Genomic DNA, 12,262 nt, shown 5'->3' on the forward strand with positions numbered 1-12,262 from the left:
GCTAAGGTCCATCATAACTGTGCTGAGAAAATAATCCGAAATGCTCTTGGAGGTGACTGTTGAAGATTACCTCCTCATTTTGAAAATTAGGAGGGGAAAGCAAACAAAAACTGAGAAACTCAAATGGGAAATTGCTCCTCCCTTGGGCATAGCTAATTAACTCAAATGTATCTCTTATATTGCCCATTTGTATTTTCTGAGTAGCATAAAACGCTCAGTAAAACAAATTGTCCATTAATCTTTTTGAAATTGACATTATTAATAATAATAATAATAATAATAATAATAATAATAATAATAACTGAAGGTGGGCAGTCCAGTGACTCAGTCTTTAAAAGCACTCACCATGAGTGCAGGCTGAGCCCTACAGCCTAGACATTATTAGCTGTATGTCATAAGCCAACTAATACCATGGGTCAGATAGATGAGTAGATCAGTCAGAATGCACCATTCTCCCCTGATCTCTGTAATAGGCAGTGTTTGACTTTACTACAGTTAAATCACTGTGTCCAGCTGGAGCCTCGTGAAACAGATGTAGCTTGAGCATATATTGCATTTCAAAAAAAGAACAGAGGCATTACAAAAACAGCTCGGGAAATAGCAGGTGGTGTGGGGCCAGCTGCAAGAGTTCAAGCTCCACCCTCAAGCAAGATGCGCTTCGCCACAATCTCCAGTCTCAGGGGGCGTCAGAACTAGGAATTCTAGACGTCATGTCACCTCCCACTTATGAATATTCAAGAGTCTGTCACACTGCGTGTTCTTACGCGATGACGCAACGCGACAACTGCGGGTCCCGATTGCTGCAGCCGCTTGTCAGTGTGACGAAGATTGGCACTCAGGTAAGCTGTCACTCAAAATCTTCTTTTTCCGTTCCCTATCAATCAAACAATCTGAGCAGTACAAAAATGCTGTGAGCCAAGCGAGGGAGTAGGTTGGGGCAGTAGTGTAGGTAATATCGAGGCAGTACGCTTAGCGGAGGTCCGAAACGTTGCTATCAATGAGGAAAAAATATGTCGGCTCGTTTGGGGGAGAGGAAATTTCTGGAAAACCAAGGACTAGAAGTGGAAGCAAGGCCCAGTTTCTCTTTTTTCAACCGTGTCTACAGCTGAAGCGCGAATGGCACTAGGGGAGGGATGGGCACCTGTCCCAAGCTTGATTGATAGATTCAAGTGGGCAGGTTTTTTCTATTACAATTAAAGGGACAGGGTGAAAAATAAACGGCGATTCTAACGCTAGCTAGCTAGCTGCTGAGAGGTTAGCATACTGGCGCATGACATTAGTTGAGTGGAGTTAGCGATTTAAGTGAAGTAGGTAGCTTACTGCTAACCAACCCACTGCTAGAAACGGGTAAACGCTAGCTAACTAGCTAAAGTCAAATGGCTAGCTAGCGAGTTCGACAATAATATAATTCATGATAAGGTGCACGTAGCTTGCGTGTTAACGCTAGCGTCACCGTTGGTTTTGTTTCTATCACTATCTTTTAAGAGAAAAAAACATGGCGACGAGCAAGCAGTCTGCTTGCCTGTGTGCTGTTAGCAAACGTTAGTTTAACGTTACAAGTAAAATGACGTAGCTAGCTAATAATACAACACGTTAGCTAGCTAAATTGATTCTCTGCATATGTAACATTGCTGCTGCTAACTTCCCCATCTAACGTTAGTTAGACTAATTTGCTTTCTATCGAGCCGACGACGTTAGGTTTGATATAAATTATTTCCTCTGACGGTTAAATCCAGTGAGCTGGAGAGGTATCGTTAAGCAGCATGGTTATCTAGCTTAGTCTACTTAGAATAGACTAGCTAATTTATAAGGTTAGTTCAATTTCTGTTGGGCCGACTAATACATTTTAAACAGCTTGTATAATTGAATTTTAAATAAATAAAATAATCTAGCTCGCCATAACTATTGTAAGTGCCATGCTTTTTTCTTATAGACCTAGACTAACTTAGCCACGACATGACCAAGCAGTAGTGTGTTTGAATGTGCAAACAAGACCAACGTTATCTTTCGTAACGTAACTATTAGCTTACATGGCAATATAGTTTACGTTCTGTAATTTAGACAGCTCACTAACGTTATCCATCTGTTCTCATGCAAACTCGAACTTCAATTTGTTTGCTAAATTAAACGCGATCTCCAACTGATCTATGTGGCTTCCCGTCTGTATGTGGCCCCTTAACATTATGTAATTTCATTTATTACTTAACTAACTTGCATACTGCAGCCAACGTTAGCTTAATGATTGTCTTTACTGTTTATTTCTTGCAAATTTAATGTTACTAGTTAACGCAATACTGCCTGTTCTGACTTCATTTTCCAAACGAATGCAATAAATATTAAAATGTGTTTTGGATCAAGGCAACATTGTCTTTTATTTGTAACTGAAAACCAACCGCCATACAGACTGAGTAAGCCAGTTGTACGAGTGTGTGTTGTTAAATATGTTATATAATCAATTGGCCTGGGATAATTTGAACGCTTGTCTGGTTCGTATGATGAATCTGTAGCTTTGGTTACATCTAATGACAATTCAGATTGTAATCCACATTTTAGTCTTTCACACTTCACTCACTTTCTGCCTCCATGAAATATTCTGGTAACACTTTGCTTGTTGCCATTCAACATAGTCTAAGGCTGACATAACACTGTCATACACATGCCATAACAGTTGTCACAAGATGGCATAACAGATGTTGTCAGTTTATGTCAAATGGTATAAAACTAAAAACGTATTTAGGAAATGTTATGGTTTTAACATCAATTTTTATACAGCCTTGTGTGTGTGTGTGAGAGAGAGAGAGAGAGGGGGGGGGGGGGGCTTTACTCTATCCAGAGGATCTATTCCATTTTAGGTCAGTATTGATTGGAATTCACTCTATTGATTGACCCCAACCCACATACATACATCCCTTATTGCTGTGACTATTCTGTGACTGTTCTGTACCAAATTAAGCACAAGTATCTCATGGCATGTACTCAGAATGTTTGAAATCTGAGATTGTGCATTGCAAGTTGATGTTTGGATTTGGATCAGCAGGCCGTGTGTGAATGCGCGTATGTTTCTTCACAGGTCCGCTGTTGTTACACGTGCCTATAATGTGTCAGCACTCACAGCAGTAACCACAATGGCAGCTCCGTCGGTGTCCGTAGATGAGTATCAGGAGGGGAACCAGGTGGGTGGTGTGGAAACTCCGTCTGAGGCTGCTGGCCAGTGTTTTCTGGCAGACTTCAGGAATCAAAATGACATCATCTGCCAAAATGACATCATCTGTTTGCCCAAGAAGCCAAAGCCATGACATTGCACGACCAAATAAAATATCAGCTAAGGTCTGCAACACTTTAGTTAAAAATTTCAATAAAAAGTTAGGGTGAAATGGGTAATGTCCCACAGCATTATGGAGCCATCAGAATCCTTCAGTGCTGGAACACTGATCACTACCTTTAGCTGTGCAGAAATAATAAAATAGGGATTGGATAGATGTCCCACCTCTAGAAACCAGAGAGGAGCTCCACCGATCCTGGAGTCCATGTTAAACAGTAATCCTGTCCTGGGGTTTAGCCCCTCTCTGTTCTCTATATGACAACACCTCTGTCCGATCCCTATTTCATTATCCCTGTAGCTGTACTCGTAGTGTAACATGCAGGGAGTTGCAGTTTGCATGCTGTGCAGTAGAACCTTCAGTGCCCATTGGCTGTACCCACAATCGAGCAAAGAGTCAAAACTGAGGCCCGCCTCCTTCCGCTGTTCTTTGATGGATTCATCCTCCTCTGTGCGGGCGGAAAGTGAAGGGGGTGGTGTTTCTCCTGCAGGCCAGGGCAGATAATAGCTGTTCTGGCCCGGTTCTGTGCATCACACAGACAGGGAGGAGGTTTCATTTTTTTCCTTCCCACCCTTACTCCCTGTCCCGCTCTTTCTCTTGCTGCCTCCCTGTCTCGTTCCCCCTCTCACTCACTCCTCCCTTGCTCGTGCAGATGGCAGTAGCTGCACAGTCGGACACAGACCCAGACCAGGGCTTCCCTGAGGGCAGTGTGGCGGTGGCCCCCAGCCCCCCTCCCACCGAGACACAGACGCCCATGGATGCAGACAAAGAGTCCATATACAGGTGCTCCCCTCCCTCTCTCTGCCTACCTCTCTTTTACCCTCCTGCTCTTGTCCTCTCCGTCTATCCTCCCCTCTCTCCCTGTTTCTACCTGTCTGTACCTCTCTCCCCTTCCTCACTCTCTCCCTCCGATCTTTCTCTTCCCTCCCACTCAACCCCCCCCCCCCCCGTTCCCAATGGAGTGAAGTTAAGTCTGATTAATATATAATCATTTACAAATTTGCAGTCCCGTGGAGTAATAATTACCTGCGTATGTGTGTGTGTGTGTGTGTGTGTGCACGCACGTGCTTGTGTCTGTGCTTGTATGCGCGTGTCTGTTGTCCCCAGGCACCCCCTGTTCCCTCTCCTGGCGCTGCTCTTTGAGAAGTGCGAGCAGTCCACGCAGGGCTCAGACTGTGTCACCTCCGCCAGCTTCGACGTCGATATTGAGAACTTTGTGCGTAGCCAGGAGAAAGAAGGCAAGGCCTTCTTCAGCGATGACCCCGACGTGGACAGCCTGGTGAGCTGTCTGTTTCAGCCTCATTCACCCTGCTGCTCCACAGCAGTAACCACCACTGCTGCGTCCACTTTTACTGCTTTACCATTACAACTGCCACTGCTGCGTCCACTTTTACTGCTTTACCATTGCAACTGCCACTGCTGCGTCCACTTTTACTGCTTTACCATTACAACTGCCACTGCTGCGTCCACTTTTACTGCTTTACCATTACAACTGCCACTGCTGCGTCCACTTTTACTGCTTTACCATTACAACTGCCACTGCTGTCGTTTGCACTGTGACTGAGATTACCGTTGATGGCGATGATAATGATGGGTTGCGTTTATATAGCGCCTTTCACAGTCTTTTACTGCTGCATGATGGTGGGGAGAAACTAGTTTCAGCCATCACAAATGCTGCCATTTTGCACCAGAACTCACCACACTTCAGCTGCGCTGGAGGAGGAGGGAATTATTGAGCCAATTACACTGGAGGATTACTTCCATCACTCTCTTACCACTGCTGACCTCACTAAGCTGCCTCACATAAGATCATCGTCTTCCTTTCCTCCTCTCCTGTTCCGCTCCCTCTGGTTCCAGATGGTGAAGGCCATCCAGGTGCTTCGGATCCACCTGCTGGAGCTGGAGAAGGTGAGCGACCTGTGCAAAGATTTCTGCAGCCGCTACATCGCCTGTCTGAAGACCAAGATGAACAGTGAGACCCTGCTTAGTGGAGAACCTGGCAGTCCCTACTCACCTACACAGACACAGGTATGCATCCAACACCTACTCACCTACACAAACACAGGTATGCATCCAACACCTACTCACCTACACAAACACAGGTATGCATCCAACACCTACTCACCTACACAGACACAGGTATGCATCCAACACCTACTCACCTACACAAACACAGGTATGCATCCAACACCTACTCACCTACACAAACACAGGTATGCATCCAACACCTACTCACCTACACAGACACAGGTATGCATCCAACACCTACTCACCTACACAAACACAGGTATGCATCCAACACCTACTCACCTACACAGACACAGGTATGCATCCAACACCTACTCACCTACACAAACACAGGTATGCATCCAACACCTACTCACCTACACAGACACAGGTATGCATCCAACACCTACTCACCTACACAAACACAGGTATGCATCCAACACCTACTCACCTACACAGACACAGGTATGCATCCAACACCTACTCACCTACACAGACACAGGTATGCATCCAACACCTACTCACCTACACAACACAGGTATGCATCCAACACCTACTCACCTACACAGACACAGGTATGCATTCAACACCTACTCACCTACACAAACACAGGTATGCATCCAACACCTACTCACCTACACAGACACAGGTATGCATCCAACACACTACTCACCTACACAAACACAGGTATGCATCCAACACCTACTCACCTACACAAACACAGGTATGCATCCAACACTACTCACCTACACAGACACAGGTATGCATCCAACACCTACTCACCTACACAAACACAGGTATGCATCCAACACCTACTCACCTACACAGACACAGGTATGCATCCAACACCTACTCACCTACACAGACACAGGTATGCATCCAACACCTACTCACCTACACAAACACAGGTATGCATCCAACACCTACTCACCTACACAGACACAGGTATGCATTCAACACCTACTCGTCTGCATGGACACAGACTGGTATGCAAAAACAGGTGCACAAATCTTTCTCACCTGTTCAGTTCAGACACAGGTACACATTGCCTGTTCATCTGAATAGAAACACATTCTTGGCTGTACTCACAGGTGTTTGACAGGTACTTGGCTCATTGCTTGTGTAGAAATGCTCATGTGTCACTCACCTGTGTACAGAAAGTAATGTGCTGCTCACCTGTATACAGGTACTCATGTGCTACTCACTTGTCCTCCCAGACTTCCAGCTCCTTTACAGGGACTCTGAGCCCCCAGGGCATCATGGTTCCTGCATCAGCCCTCCAGCAAGGCAACGTCACCGTGACAACCGTCAACCCCACACAGGTGGTGGCAGGTATGTCTCCATGGCATACGACTCACGCAGGTACCGTCTCCGCCCCCTTCTGCACTGCAATACTGTGTGCATGACTGACCTCACACTCAATGCACAGCCTGCTCTTCCATTGATGGTTCCTTCTATTTGTGTGCCAAACGCAAACCTTCTGAGGTTTTAAATGTATAGGCTTTTAATCCTGTGTGTGTGTGTGCGTGTGTGCGTGTGTGTGTGGTACAGGTGGTACAGTGTACCAGCCTGTCACAGTTGTGACACCACAAGGACAGGTAGTGACACAGGCCATCTCGCCTGGGACAATACGCATCCAGAACACACAGGTGAGTCATCTGGAAGAGCACACACAAACACACACTCACTCACACACACACACAGTCACACGTATGCACACAGGCACATATGATATGCACCCATGGCCAAACAGACATGCACACAAGCAAACTCATACAGGCCCACACGCATACGACTGCGCATGCGCGCACACACACTCATGCATACAATTGTGCACCGTTTGATGGACCACTGTGTTCCTCCACAGCTTCAGCTGCAGCTGAATCAGGATCTGAGCTTCTTTAACCATGATGACAGCTCGTCCAAGAACAAGCGGGGAGTCCTGCCCAAACAGGCCACCAACGTCATGCGCTCCTGGCTCTTCCAGCACATTGGGGTGAGGGGGCTCATACACTGACAGGTGAAAGGGTGTTATAAGGACTCACACATTGACAGGTGAAAGAGTGTTATAGGGACTTACACACTGACAGGTGAAAGGGTGTTTTAGGGACTTACACACTGACAGGTGAAAGGGTGTTATTGGAACTTACACACTGACAGGTGAAAGGGTGTTATAAGGACTCACACACTGACAGGTGAAAGGGTGTTATAGGGACTCACACACTGACAGGTGAAAGGATGTTATAGGGACTTACACACTGACAGGTGAAAGGGTGTTATTGGAACTTACACACTGACAGGTGAGTGTTATAAGGGCTTACACACTGACTGGTGAAAGGGTGTGATAAGGACTCACTCACTGACATGTGAGGGTGTTATAGGGACTTACACACAGGTGAGGGTGTTATAGGGGCTCACTGCTCACCTTCTGTTCCTGCAGCACCCGTACCCCACTGAAGATGAAAAGAAACAAATCGCTACCCAGACCAACCTGACTCTGCTGCAGGTCAACAACTGGTAAGTCTGTCCCTGTGATGTGCACACACACAGGCGCAGATGCATGCACACGCCTAAAACGTGTGCACACACACACACATATTTACATACAGATACGTACATATTTACACACATACAGACTTATGCACAAACACACATACAGGCACACATTTGCCTTTCTGTCTCTCAGTTGTGTGGCTCTCTCTCTCTCAGGTTCATTAATGCTCGGAGGCGGATCCTGCAGCCCATGCTGGACGCCAGCTCCTCGGAGACACCCAAAACCAAGAAGAAGACCCCCCAGAACCGGCCGCTGCAGCGCTTCTGGCCGGACTCCCTCGCGTCGGGCGTATCCCAGCAGCAGGTTGCCATGGCCGACGGTATGCTCCTGCCCCGGTGGCAGTGTGGGGCAGTCGTTAAGGGACTGGGCTCCTGTGTGAAAGCAGTGTAGTAACTCAGGGGTTGTGCAACAAATGTTTAACACAGTGCAATTTGGCAATGAGTTTAATGCAGTGTGTTTTAACAGTAAAGAGTAGTTTAGCACAGTGCATTTTGACTGGGAGTGGTAGTTGAACGCAGTCTGTTTTGTCTGGGAATGTTAGTCCAATACAGTGAATTTTGCCGGTGAATGGTAGTGTAACGTACGTGTTCCTGCAGGTACCATGGTAACGGTGGATGTGAGCGTTGACGGGCTGCAGACACTGACGTCGGATGGAGCGACACTGGCAGTGCAGCAGGTGATGATGGGGGGGCAGAGTGAGGACGAATCAGGTGACAGCATTGATGATGACGAGGCGGAGCTGTCCAACACAAACATGACCGGGCTGGGCCTGGACACCAGCGACTCACTGCAGTAGGACTGTATACTCAGTTACTCACACACACACACACATGTACAAGCACACACACACACACACATACACGCACAGGCACTCATACACACGCACGCACACACACACACAAACCATTCTACAGACACACAGCACACGCAGTCATACACAATGCCGAGAGCACAAAGGTAGGACAAACAGGAGAAACATGTTATTGGTGCACACACACGCAAGCATGCACGCGCACACACACACACACACCGAGCGCTTTGTGTGTCAGGAGTTTCATTTCAGAAACTGTTTTATATGTAGTTGTAGAAGAGTGCACTTTTTGTATTATATGTTAAGATACAAAAGATGAAAAAAAAACAAAATCAAGGTGTTAAAAAAAACCCTTAAATAAGTTTTTAAGGTGCGTAAATAATCGTTGGACAACCCTCCCTCCCCCCCCCCCCCTTTGGGATGCCAATACCTGTACTGATGTTCTACAGTTAGCATGCCTGTGTTCGACTAGCTGTGCTCACGTGAATGATGGACTTCAGGGCTTAAAACTTCCCAGCCCAGGAGACAAACACAAAAAAAGAAAGTTATTTTTATATATGAACATAAAAAAAATTGTCCCTTTTTTTTTGTTTCTGTTTGTTTTGTGATGTTTTTGTAAGGAATATTTATGTATAGATTCATTATTAAAGAGCTGCCCTTTTCAGGGTTTGGTGGCTTTTTCTAAAAATGGGGATAAAGAAAAGGAAGACTAAAAAACATATTAGCCCAGAAATCGGTTTTAGCACGAGCAAGCAACAAAAAAAGCCTTATAACTTTTATTTTGTTTTGTAAGTAAAACTTTAGGCAAGCACAGGAATCTTGAATTGTAACCAGATTAGATATTAGGATGTTTGAAAATGAACATTGTGATGGAAATGAAATGGCAGTCCTTAGCTACCTTCTGTATCTTAGCAATGCGTTGGTTCTTGCTTCCTGGTCATTGTCATGGAAACAGTTGTGGGCTCCATGAAGTTAAAACCTTTCCTGGATGCAGTTGGGAGAGGACTGCAGGGTGTGGTTTAATTGTAGGAGTGTGAACAGTAGCACACTTGTACTGATAATCCCTGTGTGCTCTACCTTCCCATGTTTCTGTAATTTACACAGTAAAAAATAGAAGCCAAAATTGTGTTGTGTGAACAGAGCATCTAGTAGGAAAAAGAAGGTCACATAACAGAGTACTGGTATATTTTGCACGTGGTATTCTTTATTTATATACATAGGTATTATTAAATTCATTTGTTTAAAAACTAGAATGAAATGAGGTTGTGCCACATTTTTTTAAACCGATGTTTCATAAAAATCACAAACTGGACTGTCTCTTGTGATTTTTAGAGCTTCATGATCTAGCCAAACCATAGTGCAGCTGGTCACTTTAAACCTCAGTTTTATGTGCTGTATAGATAAATTAAAAAACGTTCCATGTTATTAACTGTCCTAAAGAACTACTCGAATGAAGGCCATAGTTTTTTGTTTTTTTCCTTTGACTTGATGAAGTGTGCTTTTTTTCTGTCTGGGCTGCTGTTTGTTCTCCTGTTCTGGAGAGGAGTGCGGAGCGGCTGGGTGCTACGGGCGGGGATCCGCACGGCTTTTTCACAGCGTCCTTACCTCTCTACTTCTGCCTCTTCTCTTTCTTTTTCCTCTTTCTTTTCTCTCTCACCCATCACTTGCTTTTTGTTTGCCTTTGAACTTCCTATTTTGGAATAAAAGCCTAACCCTCATACGCTTTCAGTGCTTCTTTTGTTTCTGAGTGTAGACCAGGGCAGCGCTTTATTTTCTCTTTTTTTTTGAGCTCGTAACTGTAATGGCTCCGTTAGCTCGGCGGTCATTTCACTGAATCACCTTGGTGCGCAATTTTAAAGCCAAACAAATGGTTGCACTTCGGGTAGTAATGACGGTGGGAATGGGCTGTGCATGATAACTTTCTCTGTTGGTTTTATGGTGCTGTTGATTCAGCACGATGGCCTGGGGGGCTTGGCCAGTCTCTTGCCTCTCTTCAGAGGGTGATGAGACATTCTCTTTATTGAACCGCTAGCTACATAAATGTAAATGATTTAGGCAGCTACCATATCAGTTTTAGCTGTACGTTGGATGATTATGAGTGTCAGCAGCAATTTTAATGACCTCTAACCAGGTACATGGTGAACCTCAAGTGCAGTGTTAATCCCCGAACCCTCGTTAACTGCAGTGTTAATCCCAGAGGCCTCGTTACTGCAGCGTTAATCCCAGAGGTTAATTGCAGTATTAATCCCAGAGGTTAACTGCAGTGTTAATCCCAGAGGCCTCATTACTGCAGTGTTAATCCCAGAGGTTAATTGCAGCGTTAATCCCAGAGGTTAACTGCAGTGTTAATCCCAGAGGCCTCGTTACTGTAGTGTTAATCCCAGAGGTTAATTGCAGCATTAATCCCAGAGGCCTTGTTAATTGCAGTGTTAATCTCGGAGGCCTTGTTAACTGCAGTGTTAATCCCAGAGGTTAATTGCAGTGTTAATCCCAGAGGCCTCGTTACTGCAGTGTTAATCCCAGAGGTTAATTGCAGTGTTAATCCCAGAGGTTAACTGCAGTGTTAATCCCAGAGGTTAATTGCGGCGTTAATCCCAGAGGTTAATTGCAGCGTTAATCCCAGAGGCCTCATCACTGTAGTGTTAATCCCAGAGACCTTGTTAACTGCAGTGTTAATCCCAGAGATTAATTGCAGTATTAATCCCAGAGGTTAACTGCAGTGTTAATCCCAGACGCCTCGTTACTGTAGTGTTAATCCCAGAGGTTTATTGCAGTGTTAATTCCAGAGGTTAACTGCAGTGTTAATCCCAGAGGCCTCGTTAACTGCAGTGTTAATCCCAGAGGCCTTGTTACTGCAGTGTTAATCCTAGAGGTTAATTGCAGTATTAATCCCAGAGGTTACTCGTGTTACCAGGCCTCGTTACTGTAGTGTTAATCCCAGAGGTTAATTGCAGTGTTAATCCCAGAGGTACTGCAGTTATCAGGCCTGTTACGTGTGTTAATCCCAGAGGTTAATTGCAGCGTTAATCCCAGAGGCCTCGTTAACTGCAGTGTTAATCCCAGAGGTTAATTGCAGTATTAATCCCAGAGGTTAACTGCAGTGTTAATCCCAGAGGCCTCGTTACTGTAGTGTTAATCCCAGAGGTTAATTGCAGTGTTAATCCCAGAGGCCTCGTTACTGTAGTGTTAATCCCAGAGGTTAACTGCAGTGTTAATCCCAGAGGCCTTGTTACTGTAGTGTTAATCCCAGAGGTTAATTGCAGTGTTAATTCCAGAGGCCTCTGTAACTGTAGTGTTAATCCTCGAGGCCTCGTTACTGCAGTGTTGATTCCTGAGTCCTCGTTAAATTGCTTTAATCCCTGATGCCTCAATAACCGCAGTGTTAATTCCTAAGGCAGTATGAGCAAGCTTCATCTCAGGCTCAGGGCTACAGGTTAGAACTCGCTGTGAAAACTGACAATGCCCATGAGGGATTCACTTGTCCAGTGTCAGCCAGTTTAGCATTCAGAGAACACTATCACTGACCCGATACTGAGTGAGTACTCTGCGTATTCTACTCTTCTCAAGGCC

The 12,262-nt window shown here is 45.3% G+C and overlaps 1 protein-coding gene across 3 annotated transcripts; it reads left to right on the top strand.

The window, feature by feature from the left end:
- The first annotated feature begins 709 nt into the window (after window positions 1-709).
- On the top strand, window positions 710-10,410 carry LOC135240723 (homeobox protein PKNOX1-like). Of its 3 annotated transcripts, XM_064310608.1 has the most exons (12): window positions 710-839; window positions 3,071-3,173; window positions 3,973-4,103; window positions 4,428-4,599; window positions 5,178-5,348; window positions 6,545-6,689; window positions 6,879-6,976; window positions 7,195-7,323; window positions 7,768-7,844; window positions 8,037-8,200; window positions 8,478-8,713; window positions 8,750-10,410. In XM_064310608.1, exons 2-11 carry the CDS (start codon window positions 3,126-3,128, stop codon window positions 8,675-8,677), a joined length of 1,335 nt encoding a protein of 444 aa, XP_064166678.1. In that variant the 5' UTR covers window positions 710-839; window positions 3,071-3,125; the 3' UTR covers window positions 8,678-8,713; window positions 8,750-10,410. The 3 variants fall into 3 exon arrangements, with proteins under 3 accessions (XP_064166678.1, XP_064166677.1, XP_064166679.1); XM_064310607.1 differs by having other exon boundaries at window positions 8,478-10,410; XM_064310609.1 differs by having other exon boundaries at window positions 6,545-6,659; window positions 8,478-10,410.
- Window positions 10,411-12,262: the final 1,852 nt, after the last annotated feature.

The sequence above is a fragment of the Anguilla rostrata genome, chromosome 15, assembly GCF_018555375.3.
Source record: "Anguilla rostrata isolate EN2019 chromosome 15, ASM1855537v3, whole genome shotgun sequence".
NCBI lineage: Eukaryota > Metazoa > Chordata > Actinopteri > Anguilliformes > Anguillidae > Anguilla > Anguilla rostrata.

Coding starts and splice junctions, on each gene's coding strand:
- LOC135240723 (XM_064310607.1), top strand. CDS start 3,126: ATGGCAGCTCCGTCGGTGTCCGTAGATGAGTATCAGGAGGGGAACCAG. Junction 3,174..3,972: donor AGTATCAGGAGGGGAACCAG/GTGGGTGGTGTG, acceptor TTGCTCGTGCAG/ATGGCAGTAGCTGCACAGTC. Junction 4,104..4,427: donor GACAAAGAGTCCATATACAG/GTGCTCCCCTCC, acceptor TGTTGTCCCCAG/GCACCCCCTGTTCCCTCTCC.